This window comes from Anguilla rostrata, chromosome 2, assembly GCF_018555375.3.
Source record: "Anguilla rostrata isolate EN2019 chromosome 2, ASM1855537v3, whole genome shotgun sequence".
In the NCBI taxonomy this organism is placed as follows: domain Eukaryota; kingdom Metazoa; phylum Chordata; class Actinopteri; order Anguilliformes; family Anguillidae; genus Anguilla; species Anguilla rostrata.
The window spans coordinates 18,603,256-18,629,822 of record NC_057934.1 but is presented as its reverse complement, the minus strand read 5'-3'; the positions used below and the strand labels follow the sequence as shown (position 1 = coordinate 18,629,822).

General features: G+C 45.2%; 1 protein-coding gene and 1 long non-coding RNA gene across 5 annotated transcripts; both read left to right on the top strand.

The window, feature by feature from the left end:
* The first annotated feature begins 806 nt into the window (after window positions 1–806).
* Window positions 807–17,598, top strand: sncgb (synuclein, gamma b (breast cancer-specific protein 1)). 4 transcript variants are annotated; one of them, XM_064320989.1, is made up of 7 exons: window positions 807–868; window positions 2,029–2,207; window positions 10,169–10,210; window positions 10,676–10,803; window positions 11,687–11,704; window positions 14,619–14,669; window positions 14,995–17,598. In XM_064320989.1, exons 2-7 carry the CDS (start codon window positions 2,054–2,056, stop codon window positions 15,001–15,003), a joined length of 402 nt encoding a protein of 133 aa, XP_064177059.1. In that variant the 5' UTR covers window positions 807–868; window positions 2,029–2,053; the 3' UTR covers window positions 15,004–17,598. The 4 variants fall into 4 exon arrangements, with proteins under 4 accessions (XP_064177059.1, XP_064177061.1, XP_064177062.1 ...); XM_064320991.1 differs by lacking the exon at window positions 11,687–11,704 and having other exon boundaries at window positions 852–868; XM_064320992.1 differs by lacking the exons at window positions 807–868; window positions 2,029–2,207 and adding an exon at window positions 4,086–4,510.
* Window positions 17,599–23,782: 6,184 nt separating this feature from the next.
* LOC135247493 (uncharacterized) lies at window positions 23,783–25,746 on the top strand. Its single transcript, XR_010328224.1, has 2 exons — window positions 23,783–24,133; window positions 25,150–25,746. It is a non-coding gene; the product is annotated as an uncharacterized LOC135247493 (long non-coding RNA).
* Window positions 25,747–26,567: the final 821 nt, after the last annotated feature.

The following is a 26,567-nucleotide window of genomic DNA, read 5'->3' as shown; positions in this document are numbered from 1 at the left end:
AGCATTAGTATTGCATCAGGCTATGCAGCAGGTCTTTACTATAGTGCTGCTATTGTCTGGGGCTGGGGAGAGCACATCAGCCCATCCACCAGCCTCAGAGGAAAAGTACAAAAGAAATGTGCCAATGCAGTGTTAGTGGTGAGAGCCAGTCGTTTCCCTGGCCAGAACAAGGACAGGAACGGATGCAGAGGTCAGGAAATATTATGCTTTCCATACCTGGCCCTTGTCATAACCTGAGTTCTTGTACTAAGTGCATGCAGATGGCAATGAGCTCAAGGCTCTAAAGAGTGACATGTCTAGCACCTAGTGGCTAAAACACCTGGTCACCTGCATTCTCAAGTCTGCTAGCACTAAGGACTTAGGACTGCAGTTCCTTTTTTGACACCGACTGTGTCTGGTCAACCTTTCAAATAATTAATATTCTATCATTAACTCCGCTGACAGAAGTGGCCTGAACTGGACATTTTAAAAGTTCAGTTTTACTCTGAAGTAATTTACCTGCATTGTATGCATGAATTATCTGCATAATTTTAAACTGACAAGAAGGGAGTGCATCTAACAGATGTCACACGTTCATTAACTGAAATCCACTCCTATCAAAAAAGCCAGTTTTTAATGCATTAATCCATATCTTTAATGGAAAGTAATTAACCAGTATTGACACGTCCTCTTCCCCCTGAGTACCTGCAAATGAGCAGCTCCCGTGTTCCCACAGCACTCACGGGATGGCCCTCGGCCAATCAGGAGAGAGAGGGGGAGGTGACGGGGGCTGGGCAAGCGACATCGCTGCAGACTGCTGGATACTGAAAATGCTGAGTGGTGTATTTGCGTACCTGGCAGAATTCACTGCTGTCGGAAAGGACTGGGAGTGAGTCAGCTTTTTCTCTTCGGTTTTTATAAGATTTGGGCTTTAAGTACCTGCTATTTCAATGACTTAGGACACAAGTGTTTTACACCCAGGGGTTTTGAATAAGCTATCACTACTTTCATAGATGTGTCCTTACAGTACTTGAAGAATGTCATTTAAAATAGATATTTTAAGTGTGTATGTGGAAGTTTACAAAAGATTATACATTTTTTCTTGAAAATATTATCCAAATATTGCCTTCCATTGTATTTTCATAAATTTTAGAATCACTGACATGTTAATGTCTAACAGAATCTAGCTTGCATTCACCATTCAGAATAAGTATCATAGCTACACATTTTAAACAAGCGGGCATGTAGATGGCATTTGAACATGGTGAAAGCAGATAACATGAAAATGAAATGATGTTTTTAGCCAATGAAGTTTTTGTCCAAAGGAAGTACCCTTGCGTGTAACTGAACTCCAGCGAGCTGCAGATTTCGCTTGGTGTTTTCTAACCTCAGTGAGCCAGTGAGGTAGAGCCAGAAGTGTTCTAATCAAGTGCTTCATCCCCAAGTGCACATCAAAGTGCCCTGGCTCGCCTTCTGGTATACCAACTACTTTGCAGGGGTCAAAAGGAAAAATGCAAGGCTCTATTCTTGTACAGAAAAGCCTTTCCTTTTACCATATCCTTGTTCATGTTTATACTCAGGAAATGGAGAAGAATGACATTTTATCAATAATAGTCATTTTTAGTCTTATTAGACAATTAACATTTGAAATATGTAGATGCATAACACATTTTTGATTCTGTATGTACACTGACCACAATCTGAGCATACTGTAAGGGCATCTACAAATATTTACTTTGCAGTATATTACAAAATAAAATGAGTAAATGACTATATACAAATCAAATCTTTATAATTAGGATTTAGTGCATAAATTTTCATTATTGATGAAAATGATCTATTATATGCATCATCACATATACCAAGCATCACAATCGTATTTATAGAATTTGATAAACGCATAATTCGTTTGTCACATCAAGCCAATAATGCAAACAAAATATTGTTTGCACTGGTTTTCAGTTTTGCATGTGAAGTCTTGGAGACTCCTCATTGGTTAATATTTAGTTCATCCAGATTGATCTATTTTTTTTTTTCCTTTTAATCCAGATTTTTATTTGCCTCCTAATCCGGGATGCCCAGTTGTATTTCTGGGCCAGCCTCCTTGCTGCAACCTCTTGTGTCAATCGAGGAGAGGGGAGACAAACATGCTGTCTGCTGCTGGTTTCCCCCCTCTGCAGTCAACCTCCTGAGCGTTAATTGCATCGAAGGAATACACCTTAAACACAGTGAGTACAGGTAGACTGCAGGTGCTTGATTTACCAAAGGCAACCCACGGTCAGGTTGAGACATGCACGCGCTTGCCAGCGCCTTCCTGCGTGATGCTGTGGACAACCGTGTGGTGCTCCTGGTCACATTCAGCACTGGCACGGTCAGAAATGCATATTTTTAAAACACAGCTGGGATTGGTTAATATTTTATCACTGTAGTCACATCAAGGAAATGATGATCCTGAGGGGAACCGTTGCAATTATCTGAGGCTATCACTTTATGGAACGACACAGCTCAGTCCATCTGCTGCGGCCGCATTCATTAATTCAAAGTGTATTTATTTATGTTAGTCAGAATAGACACCGGTGTATTTATTTTCCCGTTTTGACTGTGTTCTATCAAGCAGGACTGTCTAGAAGGAAAAAAGTGACCACCAAATCCATTTCTAATAAAAAATATACACATATAAAATATAATAATATTTTCATGATTACAAGACTTTCCTGGTTGAAGTGAAACAAATAAACTTGACTAAATTACGATGAGTTAAAAATACATCTAATTGTGTCAATGTTATTGCAATGTTAAAAGCATGCTAATTCATATTATGGACAATAATGCATAATTTATCTAAAAATCTTGTTCCTAAAATCACTTTATGACTCCCTTTAGGATCCTAAACTGTTTATGTCTCCATATTTTGTTGTACAGCTATGAGGATATTAAGCAGATTATTGTGTAATTCTTTGCAGAGTCCTGTTCTTTTTCAGTTCAGCCTCCATTTAAAATGAATTATTGAAACTCAGCAGATGGTACACTTTTACTGGAAAGCAGTGGCTGATGGGAGAGAAATACTCTGCCCCAGAGTGCATCTGGGAAAGAATAACATACCGTGATGTTAGGAATCCTGACTGCCACTAAATGCAAATAAATGTGTCTATTGATTCTACTTTATTGCACTAAACAAGGTGTTTGCTCACAATCCAACAAGCAGCCATTTTTTTTCTGATGCCATCTCCCCTCGGAGTTCAGGGTGTTAAAAATTAATTCACATCCGGAGAGGTGATAATCCGGGGATCAAATTCAGCTCCTGTGTGTGTGTGTGTGCATGTGTGTGCCTGTGTATGTATGTATGTGTGTGTGTGTGTGTGCGTGCCTGCGTGTGTGTGTGTGTGTGTGTGTGTGTACGTGCCTGCGTGTGTATGTGTGTGTGCGTGCCTGCGTGTGTGTATGTATGTGTGTGTACGTGCCTGCGTGTGTGTGTGCGTGCCTGCCTGTGTGTGTATGTGTGTGTACGTGCCTGCGCGTGTGTGTGTGCGCGTGTGTGTGTGCCTGTGTATGTGTGCATGCATTTCATGTGTGCATGCATGTGTGTGTCAGTGTTTTTGCATGAATTCATGCATCCTATTCCTGTGTTTGCATCATTACATACGCATATGATTCTTCTGAAATACAGATGTACATAATTTTGTGCAAGTGTGTGTGTGTGTGTGTGCGCACGCACGCATGCCTATGTGTGCTTCCAGGCTATTGTATGTGTACTGTATGCATGCTTGCTTTAGAGTGTTGTCTATTTGTGCTTGGAGGAAAACGCACATTACGTAAGGGCTGATACAATGGGAGATACAATGAGAAAACATTACATCTACAGTAAAGGAGGGTTACGGCATCAGAGTACAGACACGGCTCTGTTCCGTCCTCTCCTACGGAGTGAATGAGAAGCGGGCCAGCCAAATCCCGCATATTAAACATGCAGCCAGTCGGTCTGACGTCGCAGTGTGGATGTGCGTGTGTCTGCCGTGTGCGTGAGCCAGAACAGGGGTGGGGGGGGGAATGATGGAGTGTGGGAGGAGGAGGGGAGAGGGAGAGGGGGGGCGGTCCGACTTAAATACGCTGCAGCATCCACCAGGTTCCGTCTTTCTGAGTCCCGCGCTCGCACCCACCTGCTCATCTCTCCCTCTCTCGCTCCGTCTCTCTCTCTCTCTCTCTCTCTCCCTTTCGCGCACTGTCTCGCTCGGCCCGACCAGAACCGACGGAGCACAGACCGTTCAGCGTCCTCTCGGAGAAAAGCGGCACACGCACGCACACACACACACACACGCACGCACGCAGTGCGAACACGCAGAGCGAACGCACACGCAGAAACGCTTCCAGCGCCAGCCGATCGCCCAGGGGAAGAGCCGGTAGCCGCAGCCCAGGATGGATGTACTTATGAAAGGCTTTTCCATGGCCAAGGAGGGGGTGGTAGCCGCCGCAGAGAAGACCAAAGCCGGGGTGGAGGAGGCTGCAGCCAAAACCAAGGAAGGGGTCATGTATGTAGGTAGGTACCAGTGAGCGGGGAAAGGGGGGGGGAGGGGGAGGGCTGAGCACACAGAGAAAAACTTGCTCGAGGAAAAAGATAGAAGTGCACCAAAGAGCACAGCAGTAATGGGAGAGATGATCATCCTGCTGAGAGGATCTGGCCTGTGCTCCTCCGGGACCTTGAATAGGACAGCACTGGGGTAACAGGAGTAGTGCATGTTTTTTTTTTTTTTTAAGGGGGTGAGGGGGGGTGGCTGTTTGTTAGGAGCAATGACAAGCCCGAGGATTGCAGGACTGCAGCAGAGGGAAGGAGCAGGGGTGTGGTGTCTCAGAAAGACAGAGGGACAGAGTGGGGGAGGGGGGGGGGGTGAAGGAAAGAGGGAGAGAGAGTGAGAGCGAAAGAGAGTGAGAGTGTGTATATGTGAGAGAGAAAGAGAGAAAGAGTGTGTGAGAGAAAGGGGGGGAGAGAGAGATCGAGAGAGAAAGAGCTCAGAAGTTGGAGTGTATGAGAGCCCAGAAAGGCTACGTTTGCTCGTGACGATGCTGATGGTGACGACAGCAACGACCTTGAAATCGTGACGGCACGGGCTGCATCAGCTGCAGGTTCTGCAGGGGAGAAAACAGTGCAGCCGGCGTGCACAGTCTGTCCTCGGCTGCTTTGAATACCGCCGTGACCCTGGGTGCTCTATGGCAAACATCAAAACCCGTTTTCTGCAGAAAGAAATAACCTGATTCCTGATCCAGGTAGGGCTTGGAGGATATATCCGCCTGTTTAAACACTGCAAATGGTCAGGTGTGTGGTGACACTGTTTGGTCTGTGAGGGCACAACAAAATGGGGCATAAAACACTGCAGAGAGAGAGAGAGAGAGAGAGAGAGAGAGAGAGTCAGAGAGAGCCTGAATACAGCACAGTGACTCTCCCTGGGATTCTGAAGTGATCAGTCAAAGATGAGACAAAGATTGGATGGAGAAACTAAACGAACTAATTTCTCTATTTAAATGATGTGTGCAGCCCACTGTACGGCGGGGCAGCTGGCCACCGCATTGTCCCCTGAAGCAGAGCCCCTGTCGCAGTAGGGTGCACTCGCCCGTGACCACCGTGTCCACTATCTGACGCAGCCTCCCCCCGACGGCGCCGCCGTGTCGCCGGACAGCCATTAGGGGGAGCCGGAGAGACGCACTGCGTTATGTCACGGCGCCTTCACAACACTGCCCCGTGGCTGCGTCCGCACAGGAGAGCACACGCCGTCTCCAGCAAGCCAACAGCGCGAGGGAGAGAGAGAGAGAACATACGAGCGAGGGGGAAGAGAGAAACAGAGGGAGAGGGAGAGAGAGAGAGAGGCAAGGGGTGGAGGAGGAGGAGGGGGCCGCTCACAGATTCGTCTAAGTGCGTTCTTCGATGATTAACTCCGGTGCCATTAATTTGGGAGTTATTGCCTGGCCCGGGCGGTCGATAGACCCAATCAACCGCCCGATCCATTTTGTTTGCTGCAGCGAGCGGCCGAGAATGCAGACATCAGCACCGCGGCGGGCTTCAAGCTCCTCCCCCCCTCCACCTCCACCCCCCCACGCTACCCTGTGTCACACCATCTAACGGACACGCTTGCTACCTTACTCTCTGCGGCTGGGGCTTTACAGAGGGTACAGGGGGATGCGACATCAGAGAGGGTGCTGGGAATGTTGGAGACGACGCGAGTCCTTGGGGCTGCTGCGGTTGTCGGGGTTTGGGGGCAGCATTGGGGACGTAGTGAAGGGCAGGGGGTCCTGGAGGTGATGGGGGTGGCGAAAGTGGGATTTGGGGGTACTGAGGCGTCAGGAAACAGTGTTGGCATCCAGTCCCTGCAGAATTCTGCAGTGAGATGGTTCACATTTCCCCCAGGGTGCACCTCTTCTCCCTCAAGGTCAGCTACCCCTTGGAGGACGCCATTTTGCGGGGCCTGCAGGTTACTATACGGAGGGGACATTTTGTAGGTCGTTTTGGGAGGGGGACCAGCGTTCCTGCATCCCGGGGTTCTGACCCTGTCGGACGCCATTAGGAGGCCACCCTGGAGAGGACGGAAGTCCTGCCCAGCATTGAGAGAGACAGATGAAATGTAAAAATAGAGGTGGGGTTTGGGGATAAGGGCAATTGTAATTTCCCTTTATTAATCAAATTTTTCTTAATGCATCTTAATTTCAGCGGTTAAATGAATTCACGCAACCTTTAGAGGGCCCCAGTCGAATGAAATGAGTCGTTGAAATGAGTCGTTTGGAGGAATTGGCCAAACGGGGGATCAGGATGTCAGCAGGACTTGGGCGGGACTTATAATAATGATGACCGTACCTCTCCTTCTGGATGCAGTACGTTTCATTTCCCTTCAGCATCACCCTCTCCTCAGGTGAGGAAATATGGGACCTGAAAGCTCCCTGGATGTCCCGGCGTCTGTCCCGTTTGCGGGCCCCTCGATTTAGGGTCCGCTTCAGGAGAAGTGGGGGACGTGGAGAGGGGGCTCCGGTCTGCATAGGGCAGGGGGCAGAAAAGAGCAATTAAGCGAGAGAGTTCTGCGCTGCCTAGTTATTTTGGCAAGATTAATTCCAGCCAGACACTGATTGCCTTTTTTTCCCACCTTTTCTGTTTTCCTTAACCATTTTCCCAGGCTTCACGATGGGTAAACAAATTAACAGGAGAAATATAGACAGAAGATTAAGTTAGAGCACTGTACTGAAATAGGAAAAACAGCAGCTGAAATACGAAGGAAAATCGAGAGATGTAGACGGGAGATTGGGATGCTGTGCTCGGTGAGAAGGGGGGGGGGGGTTGTTTATTTTGGGCCGAGGCTGTGGAATAATCCCGAAGTGTCGGTGCGGCAGCTGTTCCTGCGCTCCTCTGTCACGTGAGGAGGGGGGGGTGGGGGGAGGAGCAGGGGGAGGAGCCGGGGGGGAGGGGGGGGCAGCACGCAGACGAGCGTGCGGGCGGGGCGCTGGGCCAGCTGCTCTGCTTGCGGGCGGTCTGGCAGTCACGCGGCCGAGGGCAGGTGGGGGAGGGGGGGAGGGCGAGCTGCGGAGCTTCAGGGGCGGGGGGTGGGGAGTGGGGTGGGGGGCTGATGCGCTTTGGCTTAGGGTGTGTGGGGGGGGGGGGACCGTGTGCTGCAGGATTATGGGCTGAGAGCTGCCAGGGCTACCCTGAGAGAGTGAGTGCATCAGTGTTCACTCACTGGGGTTGGTGTGCAGGTAAAGATCACATATTCACACGCACACACACACATGCACATGCACAAATGCACGCTCTCACACACATCATTGGTTTTGGGGGATGGTTATATCGCCATGCACTTTGGTTCCACTCCCACACGCACACACACATGTACACACACACAGACTTGCACACACAAACAGACAAATGATTTTTTTAATGCGTGACTGTGATAGAATCCCATTCTGCCTGCCTGAACAGGATTTGCCATCAGCAACATCCTCCCTCTGGGCAGCACCTCTGACTCTCTCTATCTTTCTGTCTTTCTCTCTCTCTCTCTCTCTCTCTCTCTCTCCTCTGCTGGTTGCATAAGTACCATTTACTCATGTAGACAAAATCTCAATAATACAAAATGTGAACTATACAGAGAGACAGAGAGATACAGCAGTGACTCTCCCGTGATTCTCAGATAAGCAGTCAATGTATCTTTGAAGAAGGCAACAGACCAGCTCCTCAAAATAACCTTCCAGGAATTACCATCTGTCTGAGGAGTAGTGTGCCTGTCTCAGTTCTGCTTCCGTCTGGAGTGGAGTGCAGAAGGACAGACAGACAGACAGGTTGACAGACGCATCCCTCTCCGGCTGTGTTCTGAGCCTCTGTGAGAGATTATGATGAGTGGCTGAGAGTGGGACCCAGCCAACTTTCACTTTAAGATCAGAGAGAGGTCAGGCTTGCTCTTGAGAAATGACACGGATAAATAATTGATTTCTTTTTTTCTATCGCTGGCAAACGGAGGCCCCGAAACATGTCACATGTGTTGCTTTGCCACTCTTATGTCTGGCTACTCCAATTAAATGCACAATTGGTTAAATACCGCCCGTATATTTAGACGGGCTCCGCAGAGCACCTTTTCACCGGTGGCTAAAATGGCAGTCGCCGCGCATCGACGAGCAGCACGGTGAACCAGAGAGAGCGGCTGCGACCCTGCGAGGGAACAAAGCTGTGATTCGTGGATTTGATTGTTTGTGTAACTGCAACGGTTTATGTGGCTGTGCGTGTTTGTGTAACTGTGAGGTTCGTGTGGCTTTGCGTGTTTGTGTAACTGTGAGGTTTGTGTGGCTTTGCGTGTTTGTGTAACTGTGAGGTTTGTGTGGTTTTGCGTGTTTGTGTAACTGCAAGGTTTGTGTGGCTTTGCCTGTTTGTGTAACTGCAACGGTTTATGTGGCTGTGCGTGTTTGTGTAACTGCGCGGTTTGTGTGGTTTTGCGTGTTTGTGTAACACTGACGTTTGTGTGGCTTTGCGTGTTTGTGTAGCTGTAAGGTTTGTGTGGTTTTGCGTGTTTGCGTAACTATGAGGTTCGTGCAGCTTTAAGTGTTTGTGTAACTATGAGGTTTGCGTGGCTTTGCGTGTTTGTGTAACTGCAAGGTTTGTGGTTTCTGTTGTTATGACGTTTTGGCTATGTGTTGTATGTTGTGTTTTAGTATTAGAGGTTTGTGTGGTTTTGCATGTTTGTATAACTATGAGGTCTGCGTGGCTTTGCGTGTTTGTGTAACTGCAAGGTTTGTGTGGTTTCTCATGTTTGTGTAACTGTGAGGTTTGTGTGGCTCTGCGTGTTTGAGTCGCCCCAGGGTTCTTGTCGCTTTGCGTGTTAAGTGTCATCACACGGAGACACTGAAGAGTCCCTCTTGTTCGAACGGCACAATGACATGGACACAGCGTGCGCTCGGAGCGTCTGATGGAAGCTGGGCTTTCACAGTCGCGATTAGCTCACCGCTCCGAGCACAACGGTCCTTGGACGGGTGGGTTTGAGCCATTTTGAGCTGGGGCGGGAGGACGGCGCGGGACGCGGGAGACACGTTCACAGCTAGCTCTCTCTGCAGCTGGACAGCGACCTTCAAGAACAATGGAACTTTCTGGAGAAGGAGCCATTGACCCTTGACCTTTTCCTTGAAGGGTTCTTTGTGAGGAGGAGTGCAGCAGCTCCTTGGTTGAGGACAGAAAGATTACGTCCACTTCAGTCACCCTGAGACATTCATGCCGGCAGTCAGACCACTGGTAGTGATCAACACTGGCCAAGCCTTGAATCACCCTGTGGTTTGCATGCACACACACTTGGCTGACACACACTTATACGCTGTCCTTCTTCACCCAATGGGTGCATGCACACACACACACACACACACACACACACTCGCAAACATAAAATGAAAAAAACTGGTGCTCCATTTTACTGCATTGCTATGCAATTGCACGTTGAGCTCAGGTTTGCCATCTCAGACCTGGCCAGAGACTTCAGAAAAAAAGAGGTTAATATCATCCAGCTTGAAGGGTTGTTCTCGGCACCATTTCGCAAGGCTTTCAAAACAGGATGACATCACCCAGCGTCTGAACGTCACCGGCGAGAGGACATGGCTAGTTTTAAAAACAGTGTCTGGTCTCTGAGACAATGGAGTCAAAACATCGCCGCTGAGGGTTTATGGGCTCTTTCCTCTTCTCTTTCTGCAGGCTCAAAGACAAAGGAAGGCATGGTGTCGGGTGTAAATACAGGTAGGCTGTATGGCTGCATCAGCACTATACACTGACGATATACTGCATTAAACCAAATAGTTGTTTTAGCTAATGAGAGCATAATCCGCACTCATAAGAATCTACATAAACAGAATAGCCATTCCTTGGCTTCTCAGTCTTCTTCATGTGGAAGGACCTTTAGGTTCTGTTTTATGGATGGTAAAAATTGCCAGTCTTTTTCAAACAATAAAGGACAAAAAGAAAACTTAAAAAATGCACTTCAACCTCATGTGATATTTGTTATTTGTGTTTGCGATGAAATTTCCAGAATTGAAATGCAGGAAACTGATAACTGTGTGTAACGGAACATAGGGGAGAATAGAGGGGTTCAAGTTAGCCAAGCTAAACAAACCTGCACCAGAGTAGATGAAAACATAAAGCAGGAAAAAAGTTACTGTATGTGGCAAATGGCAAATTAACCAATGAGTGCTCTTCTTGCTGCAGTGGCCAATAGGACCACCGAGCAGGCCAACATAGTGGGGGAAACGGCGGTCACCAGCGCCAACGATCTGTCCCAGAAAACCGTGGAGGGGGTGGAGAACGTGGCGGCGTCGACCGGCCTGGTTAACCCGGTAAGCTGATGTCGCGGTCTTCTTTCCTGCGGGTGGGGGAATTAGGCATTACTGGAACTACCGCAAAGATAGCCTAGATCAGAGTGAGCCCTGGAAGGCGTCTGTAGGCAAGACAACCAGTTTGCAATAATACCGAAAGGGAATTATCCTGGAGATAGAAAGACTGGAAAAGGAGATAGGAAGAGGGCGAAAATAACCTCGTATTAATTCTCTTTTTCATAACTGATATCTTCTTTAATATCCTGGGATTCGTGTGCCACAGAGGTCCCCGACCCTGGTCTGGGAGAGCAGCAGGGTGTGCCCATTTTTGTCATTACCTTGAAGCTAGGTTGGTTGCTGTGGTGAGCTAGCCGTGTAACTAACTGCTTTAATCTATTCATTAAGTGTTGATAAACATAAGGACTTTTAAGCATTAACATAATATCTCATTTCAACTTTAGGGGTGACAATAAACAGGAATTTTCTTGTAGGATTTCTGGGGTTGAGGGGGGGGGGGTGGTCTGTAATATTACCAATCAATACAAGATGATAATATTGGAGTGGGGGGCATTTGATATTCTCCCACAGTTGGGGGGGGGGCACCCCCCTGAGATCTAGGTCTATGGATTAGCAACAGAAACCAGCAGACCCTTCAGCTCTCTGGAACCAGCGCTGGGGAGCGTTGGTGTTGAGAAATGGTCGATTTTCCTCTTGCCTCGTGTGAAACGTGTCATTTATTTTAACGAGCCTGTTCTTACAGAGGGCTGGGGACAGAACAGATGCGCTTGTGCACACAAGCTTCAGTGAGCTCCCGGCCGAGTAAGACTTCAGAGTCGTTCCTGTTGTTAACCTGTACTGTTCTGTCTTTCCGTTTGGACAACGTCCTCATTGTGGATGGGGACAGGAGGAAGCCGCATACGAGGTGCCTTTTATTGGGGGGGGGGGTTGGAAATATGGAGGGAGGGGGGTATTGGGGGTGTGGGGGGGGGGTGTGAATGCACAGCATGGAGTATGCAGCCATTTAGAGCTCTCCACTAAGCTGCCTGATGTCTCCTTTTCCTCAAGGGTGGGGTGCCTGTCTGAGGGAGGGGTGGAGGGAGGGGGGTGGGCAGGGAAGAGAAGAGGTGGGGCCAGGGGCGGGACTAATTGGTTTGGCTCTGCTGTGCTGGACAGTAATAATACATTTCCAAAATTAGAATCAACTAATTTCCTTAATTAATGCAATGCTGCTCTTTGGGGACCTGCTACATCAGTCTGACTGAATTCATTGGGCTGGACCAGGGTCCTCTGTAATTTGCACATTAAAATCTGACTCTTAGATGATTTAGTATTTCGGAGTATATCAGGACTAAATTCAAATCAAGATTCAACTGAGCAAAATTTATGATTAATCTCAAATTACTTAAACAATGATGAGACCATGGCCCCCAAAGAACAAAAGTTGAATGTTAATCCCTTACTAAATACCCTGATTAAAACTCACTCAGCCTTAAAATGATTGGCTCTGTGAAGCAAAAAGAACTTCATTTTAGAGCTGTTCAGAGAAAGTCCACCTCTCCACAAGGTGGCGTCAGTGTTTGCTTTTTTCATCCTCACTGCAAAACTAACCTGCTGCTGTGCTGCCTGAGAGAGATGTTGTTTGGGTTAAATAAATGCAGTAATGAAAGTAGAAGCACACTTGTTTGCCCCAAAATCTTAGGCCACGCGATGCACCTTATCTAAAAAAGGTGACTGTGCTGGTGGCCTGCATTCTAAGATTTATGTGACAAACAAGCTTCCTTGTTTAGATTTTCAGTCTATATTTTCATCTAGTCTTTTGTTACTGCACTTTTTTGGCCATTGTCGGATAAGGTCATTGTATTGGGTTTCCGGCTTCAGGGGCACTGATGAGTCAGACCCATAATGCAGCTGTAGTCACAGCAGGATTTATTTTTATTTCTTATTTTTGCTGATATCTGCTCCTGGAAGGGCAGTGGAAGGTTGCATAGGGGGAAGGTCAGTGCTCTTTTGGGCCTTGGTAAAAGTGAGACTGACGTGAGGGTCGCTGCTGGTCGGCTGGCAGCTCGAGCTGGGGCATGCTGGGAAATGGAGGCTTCTTTAAGAAGTGGAGGATGCAGTCCCTCAAACATAACCTCACGCCTCTCTGCCTGTCTCTGTCCTCTGTGTGTGTGTGTGTGTGTGTGTGGGTTTGTGCGTGTGCGTGTCTGTGTGTGTGTGTGTGTTTGTACGTGTGTGTGCATCTGTGTGTGTACGTGTGTTTGATTGTGTCTCCTCCTCGCTCTGACTTCTTTTTTTACCTCTTCATTTAACCATGAAAAACATCTGCCCATAATTATGTCCCCAGTCTCCTTTACAGATCTCACAGATCTGGTCTTCACCCCCCCCCCCACCCCAGTCTCTCTCTCTCTTTTCCGCAGCATCCCTCCCCCCTCCCTCCCTCCCTCCCTGCTTCCCCGTCTCTCAGTCTCTCTTTGCCGCAGTGAGCTTGCTCTCCCCAAGCTGCCTTGTGCTGTAAACTGTCGATCGGGGGGTGGGGGGGTGTGACAGGCACACAGAAACAGAGCGTAGGGCGGGCGGGAGAATCAAGGTTTGCTGGGGGTGTTTGGTGGGGTCCTGGGGGTGCTGGGGCACACAGACGGCAGTGTGCATGAATGCATTAACCTGCTTCTACAGTGACTCAGCATGATTCTGAAGCAACTGCATTGCAGTCCAGCGGATTCTCCCTCTAAAGCAGGAGAAATAACTCTTTCCTCGCCTCCAGGCTCTGTCACTAACACCCTGATGGCTTATGCACAGTATGTTATATCCGTAGCTCCCTTCTTTCTCTCTTTGTTTCTTTCTATCTTTCTCTCTCTCTCTCTCTCTCTCTCTCTCTCTTTCTTTCTTTCTTTTGTCACAGCCTGATTCCATTAGGATGTATTCAGCATGTAAATTCCTGTTTGTATATTCATTTTTAACTTTAAAATGAAGAGGTGAGTATAGTTGCTGCTGCTGAATTCTTTGGATTGATGCACCACTGTTTTAAACCCGAAGTAACAGCTGAAATAAGGGCTCAGTTTATTTCCGTTAAGAATGATTGCGCATTCATGCAATGATCTTCCATAAAGACTGTCCTCAACCAAACGCCTCGATGCAGCAATCGGTTCATGCACCGAGCTGGATCATCTCATTTAAAAAAAAATATATATACAATCATACTGTTTCTTTTAACACCACGAGGGACGATAGCCCAGATTCAATCAACATTTTGTCCTTTGATTTACAAATAAATTCAAGCCTTACTTTTATCAGCCATGCAGTTAGATTTTTTTTTTTCTCTTCTATTTATGGTGTTTACTCACAGAACCCACAAGGCATAATGAAAATCTCACGGACAAAATGAAACCTGCATTTAACTGAGAGTCGATGTAAATGGGAAACGCTCATTGAATCCGAGTGAATGAGTCGGCCCAGAGATGACCCATCGGTGCTGCTTTGGCTTTTGGTTGCTCCTGCGAACGAATCCTATTTGAATCCCTCGAATCACTGAATATTTGAACACCGCCTGTCTGGCCTGGCTGTGTCCAGCGGTGAGTGTGTGACAGCGGGTTCATCAGTGGATTCAGAGTCATATCCAGTCCAGGGCACTGTGCATGCCAGGGTGAGCTCATGAGCGCTCGGCCCGGCTGGATCTGCCTGCAGCGCAGGGGCCAGCAGGACGCGCGTTTGAGGCCAAGGCGCTAGATTTGGGCTGCTCGCCTCACCCTGCGCTGCTGGGAGGCTGTGTCCTCTGGTCCCGCAGGGAGGGAGGGGTGTGATATTTGGCTAAGGCAGCCCCCCCCTGTCTGTGTCCATAGGGTGACTACTCTCACGGTGGAGCCATGGACCAAGGTGGGGATGGAGGCGAGGTGAGTGGGGCAGGGGGGGCACGCACGGTAGTGAAGGGATATATAGGAATACACACACACACACACACGCACATATATACACACACATGCATTCACAAATTTATTTTCTTGCCATTAGAGAACAATGGGGATAATTTTTGTTTCTGTGGAAATTATTATTTTATATACAACACACTGCATTTTTCGACTGATGAACAGTTTCTAAGTTTTTACGATATGATAATATTGCTGTAGCTTGATTAACTCATATCTATCTATCTATCTATCTATCTATCTATCTATCTATCTATGTATCTATCTATCTCTATCTCTCTTTCTCTCATAGGGGTATTAGTCCTGCGTCCAGGGATCAATTGCATTGACCCCCACGTCCCCCGCCCTTCGCCAGCAGGAGTCCCCTCCCACCTTGCCTCACCCCTCCAAGACAACAGATGTTACTAATATTTTTTTGTGATATTATGGAAAAGATCCCAGTCCCCACATATTCCTGCTCAGCGTCATGTAGCTTTCCCACCCACGTCTTCTGATATTGATGTCTCAACGCCTCATTTACTGCACACACCAATGTCAACATCACACTTACCCCCTCACGTGCACGCACACACACGTACATGCCTAAATACACGCACACTCACACAGATACACACACACACACAGACACACGCAGACGCACATGTGCACACACGGACATGCACACGTGCACACATGCTCAAACACACACATCCAGACACACACACACACACACACAAACAAACACATACACAAACACACACAATTCTGTACAGTACATGGACACACACACCCATACAAACTTTCCCCTTGGCAGGGAATAACTCCACTTGTTTTGAGACAGCTGGGAAATAAAGAGAATAGTGACAATGGTACTGTACAGGAGTCACTGAGCAGTGAGTTGAGTCAGGCGAAAAGCAGGGGCTTCCGTATTTAGTGATAAGAAGGCTGATGTACATTCATGACAACTAATATTTGACTTATCCAGTAATAATAGTTGTAATTACTGTGTATTCGTTTGCATAACTGTACTGATTGAGAGCTCCTTAACTGATGTCTGCACCCTCAATGCCCAAAATACCATCCCCCAGCAATCCAACCGTCACCCCTCTCACACCTCCCACACGACCCCCAAATTAAATCCCGTTCAGGGGCCGAGGAGCAAGGAGGTCAGTCGAGTAGGTAACCTGTGTGCATCTCAGTTTTGCTCCTCGTAGCAGATGAGAGGGTAACTCTTGTCAGAGGCAGGTATTTTACCCCACCAATGCTGTTACCCTGTTACTCATAAGAGGAATACTCAGAAGAAATGACGTGTTCTGCGTAGCAGGGTTGTGCCTGTCCATCTGACGGAGAATGAGAGAGGAAGGAAAGGACTGACATTGACATGGGTCCATTACAACCAATAGCGTCTTTAGAAACAAAATTTAAAAAAACAGCATTGCTCCAATAACCATTCGGGATCCATGAAGTAACTGAGCAGAAGGGTCTATGATGAGGTGGTGATGTAAGCTGCCAAGGGGGTATGCTGGGATGGCTGTATGTTTGACCCTACAGAAGAAAGACCTTTTCCATCCCAATGTCTAACTGCCATCTCAGCCACCTCCCCACCCTCCCGTCCTCCCTGTGACCCCCGTGACCCCTGTCACTCAACACTGTGTTCCGCCCCTCACCCAGTCTTGTGTTTGCTTTAGGTGACTAGAACAGGTCTTTTTGAACATTGCAGAGTTGTTTTGTTGAAACCATTGGAAACTAAAGACTGCATGTTGCCTTACAGTGTCAGCGCTCACATAACACGTACAAACACACGCTCACACGCTCACATGAACACAAACACTCCTTCATTTGCACGTGTGCTGTCGCCTGAGCCTGGGTCATGGCTGAATATCAGCTTATCTATCCCGGGCATAAATGAAGCATCCTCCTAAAGAAAATACATCGGGGGAAAAAAACAGCAATAATGATATTGTTTATGCCTCACTTCCCATCAGGATTACAGTACGAAGCTGTAAAGTTCTTAGTCTTGTAATTGCCAAAGGTGTGTTTATAGATAATTTGGGATTTGTACTGCCCCCATATGGTCTAACGGTAGTTACAGAAATTGCAGTTATAGGACAAGCTTTAATTACACATATGCCTTGTTATTTTTGTATCAGCAGGTTCCAGCAGGGCAGGATTAGGCAGGTACTCTGGGGGTCTCTTAAGCAAGGAGGTGAAAATTAAGATGTAGACAAGGGCCTGTGTCTCACCTTTGGTAAATCTGTAAAACCGAGTTGGGGAACACTCAGATCAGCATCCTTCTTTTGGACCTCCCCTTTTAAGTTAATCCTTGACCCAGTCATTTCAGTTCCAGCAGCAAACCTGCAGGAAACAACCCCTTTTCTCTGCACCAACTTACAAATTATGGTGCCTCCAAATATTTCCATCACCAATTATCATACCCAATATATCTCTTTGCGTGTCTGTTTTCTCAGTGTCCTGCATAAATGGTGAGGGACAGAAGCATTTTGTTTTGAACAAGCTCCATTCCCTCCCAGGGATCTTCTAAAACATTGTCGCATCCTTTGGATACTTGCCCATGGTTCACCTTTGCCTATTGTTTTGTCAGTGTGAATAAGGCAGTTATCCTAAGCATTCTGTACAAGTGTGGCTAAACTATGAGCAGTAGCCAACTAGCCAATGTTTAATGTCGAATGTAGCAAGACATGCTGATTTACCTAGCCATGCATCTGCAGAATCAAGCATAGGCGCAGCACACACACACACATACACACACACACACACACACAAACACGTGCAAATACGTACACACACGCATTCACTCATTCACAGATGTGCACCATGTTTGAGTTGGCATCGAAGCAGACAAGCTGATTTTATAAACTGTAAAAGTGAAATAAAGGCAGTTTTGGTGAAATCCAGACTACGTGTCGGGGTTATTTCTTCCTTTGTCCGCGTTTCTGCACAGTAAGCCAGGGAACACGCTTATCTTTGAGTGATAGCAGCTGTGTGCTTGCCCAAACTGAACAGAAGCTATATAGGTTTTTCATTCATAAAGCAGAGATGCTGTAGCGCTGGGCTTGGGTTTTCACTCCTTGTAGAAAAATAGATGGCTGGACGTAGTTGCATTAATGGGCCAGCAGGGAGACTCTTCCCTAGACATTGATAGACATTGCATTTTCCATCCAATGCAATGCAATAAGAAAAGTACTTAAGGCACGAGGCTGCTCCAGACACCTTTCCCCCTTGTTGTGATAGCCTAGCTTGAGCAATAACGTAATTGTTGAGGAACTAAATCAGATCTTTTTTTTTTTTTTGTCGATGCTTGGAGTATGTGCTCTTCAATAAAATAATTACTTAAATTTGCTTCTGTTGTTCATTTTAATGAAACGATGCATACATTTTTCACCATATACTCACATTAAACCTATGGCCAAACTTTAGCGGAGTGGCCTGTTATAGTCTTGCTGCTCAGTATTGTATACAGTAATCCTTCTTTACGAGGCAGCTGTGTAACAATTTTTGTGCATGAATTTCACTTCCTGTCTAATCTGACTTTAGATTAAGTTCAGGTTGTTCTCATATAACCTTGAGTTCTGGGTTGCTGATACAACAGTTGGCGCTGCACTGGCGAGCACAGTGAATATTATGTATTCCACTTCAAAACAGGCAACGACACTCAAAGCAGGCAAGAGGCAAAACCTTTACAAAAAAATGTGCACCGCGATCTACCTCTCTTTTTCGTGTGTCTGATTTGCCTTTGGGACAGGGAGAAACAGGGTCTACTGTCTGCCTGTTTTTATAATTTTATTTTACATGCTCAGCAATATAAAGTTAGGCCAAATGCATTCAAAATCCATCCAACATATCAACTCACATATGAAAACAAGTTTACAGATAAAACTAGAACGAAACTAAATGTATTTGTGTTGTTATTAATGGGTGCAGTGCACATACCCATTATATGCATTGTTTTTTTTTTAATAGCTATTTGCGTTGCTATGTTACTGTACATTTCCACCTGTCATTAAACACATCTCTAACAATAGAGAGATACATATTTAGACCAAAGGCCACTCCTCCCCAAAAAAGCCCCTCCCTGGAGTATCGGCATTCCCAGAATGTTACAGATCCTGTACAAACCCTGTCCAACCCAGGCCATAAAATTTCTGTTCCAGGAATGAGTCTTCCTCTAATTTTTAACATTACATTACATTACAGGCATTTAGCAGACACTCTTGTCTAGAGCGACTCAGAAAACCTTTGACATTGCATCCATTTATACAGCTAGATATATACTGAAGCAATGAGGGTTAAGTACCTTGCTCAAGGGTACAACAGCAGTGTCTTACCTGGAAATCCAACCTGTGACCTTTAGGTTACCAGGCCTGCTCCTTACTGTAACAATATTTTTATTTCATTTTGTGTGTATTATTTATGTGGGAGGAAAAATATCTGCTAAACTCACAAGAGAGAACAAAGAGTCTGTATGTCACCAGAAACTTTTGCAAGCGCGTAAAATATCGTTCATCACGCACAAAACTGGGCCAATAAAAAAGAAGATACTGAAGGAATCAGTGCCTTTTGCGTGAAATACCCATAGTCTGCTATACCAGAAATCACCACATTTCGGTAATGAGCAGGGGCGTCGTAGTGGGGGGAAAAGTGGGGCTGAGTACCCAGGGCCCGAATGGGGGGAGGGCCCTCGAAAAGCCTGGAATGATGCGTGAGAGACATGGACCAAGAGAGGAAGGGGGCCCACGGAGACTGCTTATGCATAGGGCCCAGAATTTTGTGCTACACCCCTGGTAATGAGTAATGACCCAAAGCATCACAAGCTTTGGAATTTTGTCAAACGGGGATATTAAGGCCTACATCAGTCTGTTTATTATGCAGTGACACCTGTGCATTGAAGTCTTTATTCCAGGCTTAATTTTCACCAAGTTTCTGCTTCTGATGAGAATATTGGAAATAAGCAGATTCACATTCATTATGAGTTCAACTCAGTTTGGGATGTACAATAGGGCTAATACATGAACTTTGAACTATGGTAACAATGCAGCGACAAACACACAAAACGCAGTACAGTACACGCAGCACACAATCAGAGTGGATTTACTCGTTTGGAAGGGCGGTTTTTTTTTCTTCGAATTTACGACCCTGCCCAAGCCTCCGGTCCTGGAATACTGGTGAATGTGCCAACAATTGTGATCCCGCACACAGCGAAGGGAAGAACAGCCCATACCGATGGCAGGCGAGTCAGGGAAACGAATAAAAAAACCAACCGAAGCAAAACCTGACAGGCAGCACAGATGAACACCGATAAAGGTATTTCTCTGTGACGTACCCAGGGACACATCATCAGAGTATGATATGGGTACTTTTATTGGTAGACATTAAACAGTACATATGTTCACATACAGTGCTGTTCATAAGTAGTTTGGGCCGTGATACAATATTTCTGTTTTGACTCTGTATTTCCTGTACATTTATACATCCAGTACAGCAAATATAAGGTCAGTTCTAATTTAAGGGTATTTACTGCAATATTGGGTGATCCTTATAAGAATTACGCCCTTTTTTATATGTGGTCGCCCAATTTTAGGTGACCGAAAGTAATTGGACAGTTGGCTGCTCAGCTATTTCTTGGCCAACTGCGTGATCTGTGTGTGGTCAAAATCAGCTGTTTGATACAACATCGTTAAGAAGCAAGAACGCACTGGTGAGCTCAGCAATAGCAAACAACCTGACAGACCACTGAAGACCACTGTGTTGGATGACCGAAAAATTCTTTCAATTTTGACAAAAAAGAAACAAGTTTTGAACTGTCTAATAAATCAAAAACACTATCCAAGATGTAAACATGGATGTGTTAAAGACAACCTTAAAGAGAAGACTACGCCAGCATGACCTCTGGTAAGACGCAAACCACTGGTAAGCCTTATGAACAGAACAGCCAGAGTAGAATCTGAGTCCTGGAACAAAGTCTTATGGGCAGCTGAGATGAGTTAACCTGTACAAAGTGATGGAAAGAGGAAAGTGTGAAGAAAGAAAGGAACTGAAAAAGAAAGCACATCCCCCACCCCCCATCTGCGAAACATGATGGAGGTAGTATTATGGCTTGGGCATGTATGGCTGCTATGAGAACTGGCTTACCTCTCTTTATGGATGATGAGGTTGCTAATGGCAGCAGGATGCATTCTGTGTAGATAGTGTAAATAAGTGCAAATAAACATTTCATCTGCTCAGGTCCAACCAAATGCCTCAAAACTCATTTGGTCGACACCACTTTGCAGCAGGACAATGAGCCCAAACACACCGCTAAAGCAAACAAGGAGTTTTTCAGGGCCAAAAAGTGAAATGCTCTTGACTGACTAAGTCAATTGGCCATCCTGAATCCAATTGAACATGCGTACAAATAGGAACTGAAGATGGCTGAGTACAGGCCTGGCAAAGCATCATCATGGAACATACTCAACATCTGGTAATATCTATGGGTCCCAGACTTCAGGCAGCCATTTCTGCAATTAAGTACCAAATATAATGACTTTATTTCAGATTATATTAATTTGTTGCATCACTTTTGGTTCCTCAAAATGGGGTGTATTTCCTACATGGATCACCCAATATGGATATAAATGCCCTCACATTAACTACACTAGGCTACATCCCATTAAACTCGACTCATTGGCTTACATAAGCAAAGTGACAAGCTTAAAACTGATGGATAAGTCTGATAGACATGACTTTAAGGTTTCTCCAAATTTCTTCAAACAAAATTATAGATTCATAGATTCTAGATCTAGAGCATTGTTTGTTTCTGGAAAATACATACAGTAAAAAAAGTAAACACAAAAATGACTGACATCAATGAAATCCAGCTACCCGACAACCAGTTTACGAAGGGGTTTGATTCTTGGTGCATGGGTTTGATTCCTGGTGTGTGTGTGTGTGTGAGAGAGAGAGAGAGAGAGAGAGAGAGAGAGAGAGAGAGAGAGAGTCATGTTCATGTCATGTTCACTGTACAAGTGTGTGAATGTCTGTGTGCTTGGTGTGGACAATGGTTTGATGTGGCTCCTGGCACCAATGCTGTGGGGAATAATCTAGGTGGGGACAGAGCAGTACACAGGTCCCTACTGACATGAGAAGCAGCTGGGCTCCTCTGAGAGAGTGTGCAGAGAATGGAGCAGAACAACAGAGGGTGGAAAACAGTCAAAGAAGATAACACAGTATTATATATAGATATAGATATAGATATAGATGTAGATGTAGATGTAGATGTAGATGTAGATGTAGATGTAGATGTAGATGTAGATATAGATATAGATATAAATGTAGATGTAGATATAGATATAGGTATAGATGTTGATATAGATATAGATATTTTGCTGAGGGCAGTGGAGTCTGTGTGAGGGCAGTAAAGAGGATGTAGAAGGAGGGTAGACAATAGCAGAGTGTGATGCAGGGTGGATTAATTTGGGTGAGGGGAAGAGTAAAGGGTAGTAGAAGGTACAGAAGGTAAAAAAAAAAAAATAATGTTCATGTACATATGTGCTTGTAGCACATGCGCTACAATGCTAGCAAGGAATATAGGAATTGAAGGTGATAATGCCTTATATGGGCTGTCATGGACATTGTTATTAAAGGTGAACAGGGCCTCCAAATAGATGGCAGTCTTTGTTCAGTCTATGTTTTTCAGACAAGGTCTTCACTGTGCCTGATTTGGCTAGAGTAAATGAAATCCTAACCCCATATCAACTCCCAGCCTGCTGTAAAATCCAGTCTACCTTTTTTGGCTCTTCTGTGGATTATGGTCTCGTTGTGCCCACATTTTGTTTTCGTACTAAACCATTCACCCTTTCTGCTGTGGAAGAATATAGGCTGGTCTGTCAAATGTTGTATTGATTTTTGCCATGATCTCCAGTATTTCATGAGTCACGCGTAACACCTATCAGTCTGTCAGACTGATTGATTAACTAGTTTATTGTTAGACGTAGACATAGACAGACAGACAGACAGACAGAGCAGGCAGACGACAGACAGACACAAACACACACACATTCGCACACATCCAAGCACACACGTCAGAACATTCAATGCGCTCACACACACACCAAACAGCAGACTGAAGCCTGGACACTGTAAATGTAGCACACGCCAGACAAACAGAAATATTCAGAAGTATTTTAACTATGATGCAGAAAAAGAAAAAATATGAATCTTTCTTTTGTCCTATTGGTTATACCTGCCCCAACACATCAGTTAGTTGCAAATAAATTGTGTCGTTTGCGTTTGTCACTGTGTCAAGTTGGGTAGGTGGGTTGTGTGATAACAGAAAAAAAATTGCATGACATGAGAGTCTTGTCGGATTTTTTGGCATGAATTTCACCTCCCGTCTAATCTGACTTAGATTAATTTCAAGTTGTTCTCATATAACCTGGAGTTCCGGGTTGATGATAGAACAGTTGGTACTGCACCGGCGAGCACAGTGAATCCAATGTGTTCCACTTCAAAACAGGCAACGACATTCAAGCGGGCAAGAGGCAAGGCATTTTTCAAAAAATTTGTACCGTGATCTACCTCTGTTTGTCTGATTTGCCTTTGGGACAGGGAGAAACAGGGACTCTAGTCTGCCTATGTTTATTGTTTTATTTTACATGCTCAGCAATATCAAATTAGGCCAAATGCTTTCAAAATCCATCCAACATATCAACTCACATATGAAAGCGAGTTGATATGTTGATAAAACTAGAAAAAAAAATTGCATGACATGACAGTCTCGTCAAATTGTTTTATTTTTTGTTCCCTGTTCCTGGTTAGCTACGCTATAGTCTGTTATTGCATTTGCACATGATGAAACAGTCGTGTTTATGAATGGGTCACTGTCTCCTGATGAACAACTATTAATGCATTAGAAAGACTCCCTCTTTTGGAATCTGTTGCCTTTCATTGAGGGGCGTTTTTAAATTAAAATTCAAAACAAGTCCAAACAGTATTGAAACTTTGAAGAAGAGGACCCGCCCTCACCTTTGTGTGTGTTTGTGCCTGTGAGTAAATTCTTTTGTTATGGGGGTGCATGTGTCGGTGTATGCCCGCGTGCATAATTGTGCATCTGTTTTGGCATTCGTGCGATTGTGTTTGTCTCCATACGTAATTCTCTTTGTATGCTTCTGTGTATCACACCCTACTTACGCAGCCTGACCCACAGAGGTATGGGCTGAACCAAGAAGAGGGGTGAGGTGGGAGGGGGGGTGGGGGGGTGTGAGGAGGCCACAAACTCCTATAAGACTCTCAGCCTGCCACACACCTTCACACACTGAACCTTATCACAGGAGACGTACACAGGCAAAGAGCACCACAGCAGAGCACCACAGCAGACATGGACCTCATTGGAAATCTCACCGGCAGCAAGGGCAAGGGCAGTGGCAACATGGTCGATAAAGTGATCGACACTGCAGGTGAGTTGTTAATTGACTGCAAACGGTAGGGAGGTACAGGGGATTTGAAAAAATCTGAATACAAGCAACAATGTCTGGAACTAGCCTGTCATTTTGGTGTAAAACGTTTGAATGTGGTGCAAAAACTGTAGGACTAGTTAGAGCTAGAACAACTGGGCGGAAAGTGCAGATAATTTAAAAAAGATATATGAAAGATAGCAAGAGTGGGCCTGCTGAAGCAAGCCCACTCATTAAATTGCACTGGCAGGAAGAAACAGCAGGTAAAGTGGATGTAGCCTGCTCTGTTTGTCCTTGTGGTGGGAAGAGTTAACGTTTCCCTTATAGCTTGTCTGCCCTGTTTACCTGGAACTCCACAGCAGTGACATTGATTGACAGATTGAATTGAGAAGTCGCATCAGGTCAATTTTAATTGTTTCTATGAATTTTAAATGAACAATCAGCCACTGCCTTCACTATGTCTGGATTTTCGGGTTTTGCTGGGGTTTTTTTTATTATTAACTTACAACATGGAGATATATGATCGTATTAATGAAATACCACATTAAAGTAGCATTGCAGTGTTGAGAGTCCCTGACTATAGGCTGACAGTGATTTCTTCACCTAAACCCTGAAGAAAAGTTGAAAATTGCCCTTTTGTGGCAAGATATGTCTTGGAGCAACAGAGTCTATCCTCACTTCATACATCTCACAAGTGTAACCAATCAAATGTTATAACTTATTTTATTGATGTATATCAACTCTTTGGCTTTTGGCATTATTTCTTTCATGCCAATACAGCTCTTTGAATTGAATTGAATCTGCACCAGCAGTAAACCCTAACAATGGAAAATGTGAACTTCTCTGTAAAATATGCCAGAAAATGTTGTTTCCCTGTATTATATGCACCTTCGTACTACCACTAGATCCCTGCAATATATTTGAATATAGGCAATTAATCATGATAAAACAATATGTTATATTACGCACACTATATTGTGCATGCATACAATCAATTTTTTGCTCATGTTTCCCTACAGCTGTCAAAGCCAAAGAACAAATTGGATCTATGATGGGAGGAAAAAAGCAGGCAGGAGAGCCGGCAGCAAAAGGAGGTAATCTCAACCATTCCAATCAGCGTCTTTCTTTGTCCACCGGAAACTCCCATAGTTAAGACTAATTGCACAGTTAAGACTAATTACACACCAGCACCACAGTTCCCACACATCAGTTTTATGCATTTTAATTTACTGTTCATTTACTGCTAATGAATGACAAATAGTTGCAAAACCAGGGCTGGAAAGCGTGCGTTCCTCTGACTGACCCGTGGTGCACCCTCAGGCATCGGTGACATGGTGAGCGGAGCGGTGGGGAACATCGCCGCCGACGCCGCCAAAGACTCCGTCATGGACGAAGTCACCAAATTTGGAGGGGATCTGTTCAAGTGACCACTCCCTCCCTCCCTCCCTCCCTGATAAAGACTCATGACAACATGTCCGGACCACCACCACCACCACCACGTCCCCTCACCCATGTTTGGAGTCTCAAGGAGCTGCATGCCAGGAATGAATGTTACGCAGTATGATCTGCAATGTGCATAATTAACATAAATTGAAAAATAAAACTCTTTTAATATTTATATATTTGTGAGGTGAGGTTTGTGCCAAATGTTGCTAACCTTATTGGACTAGAGCGAAGATGCATTTTCAACTAATTATTTCTCCAGTTTTTCCAAACTTTTAATTTTCACATGTGAATGGGATTAGATATTTTTTTATTCGGTCACAAAATCTCTTGGTACAAACATTTAAGTATTTTTCCATTTCAATAATGCAGCAAATTTGACCTCAAGCAAGCTGCATCGGCACCAATCATTCTTGTTTGAAAACGCTCAAAGCAGTTGGCAGATGAGTTAGGCCAGTGTTTCCCAACCGGTGTGCCGCACACTCTGTGTGCTGTCAGGCGAGGTCAGGTGTGCCGTGTGAAAATCCTTTAAAAAAATTTTAACGTTGAAATGAATTAAAAAAACTTAAATGAACAAATCCCATTCAAAAAGCAAAAAAAAAAAAAGTCATTAAAATGCATATTGCTTAATTAAAACCCCAAAAGAACATTGAGGCCTACTGTTGGCACGTCACATCTGACGCTGTAGGGTATTCATTTTTTATGCTTTTGAGAGTGGTGTGCCATGAGATTCTGTAAATTTGGAAAGTGTGCCACGGAAGGAAAAAGGTTGGGAAATGTTGAGTTAGGCAAGCCTCTTCTAGAATTGTATCAGAAGTAAACCATAAAAGTGTTTACTATGTTTTATTTATTTCTAGGGAACCGAACTTCATAATTTCATGCACTTTAAAATATCATGCAAGCTTCCTCTGTCAGCCAGTCAGGTGTGAAATCAAACCCAGAATACTCGATCCAGGTTTACTAATCATATATGTGTGCAGTAATGGCTCTGTAA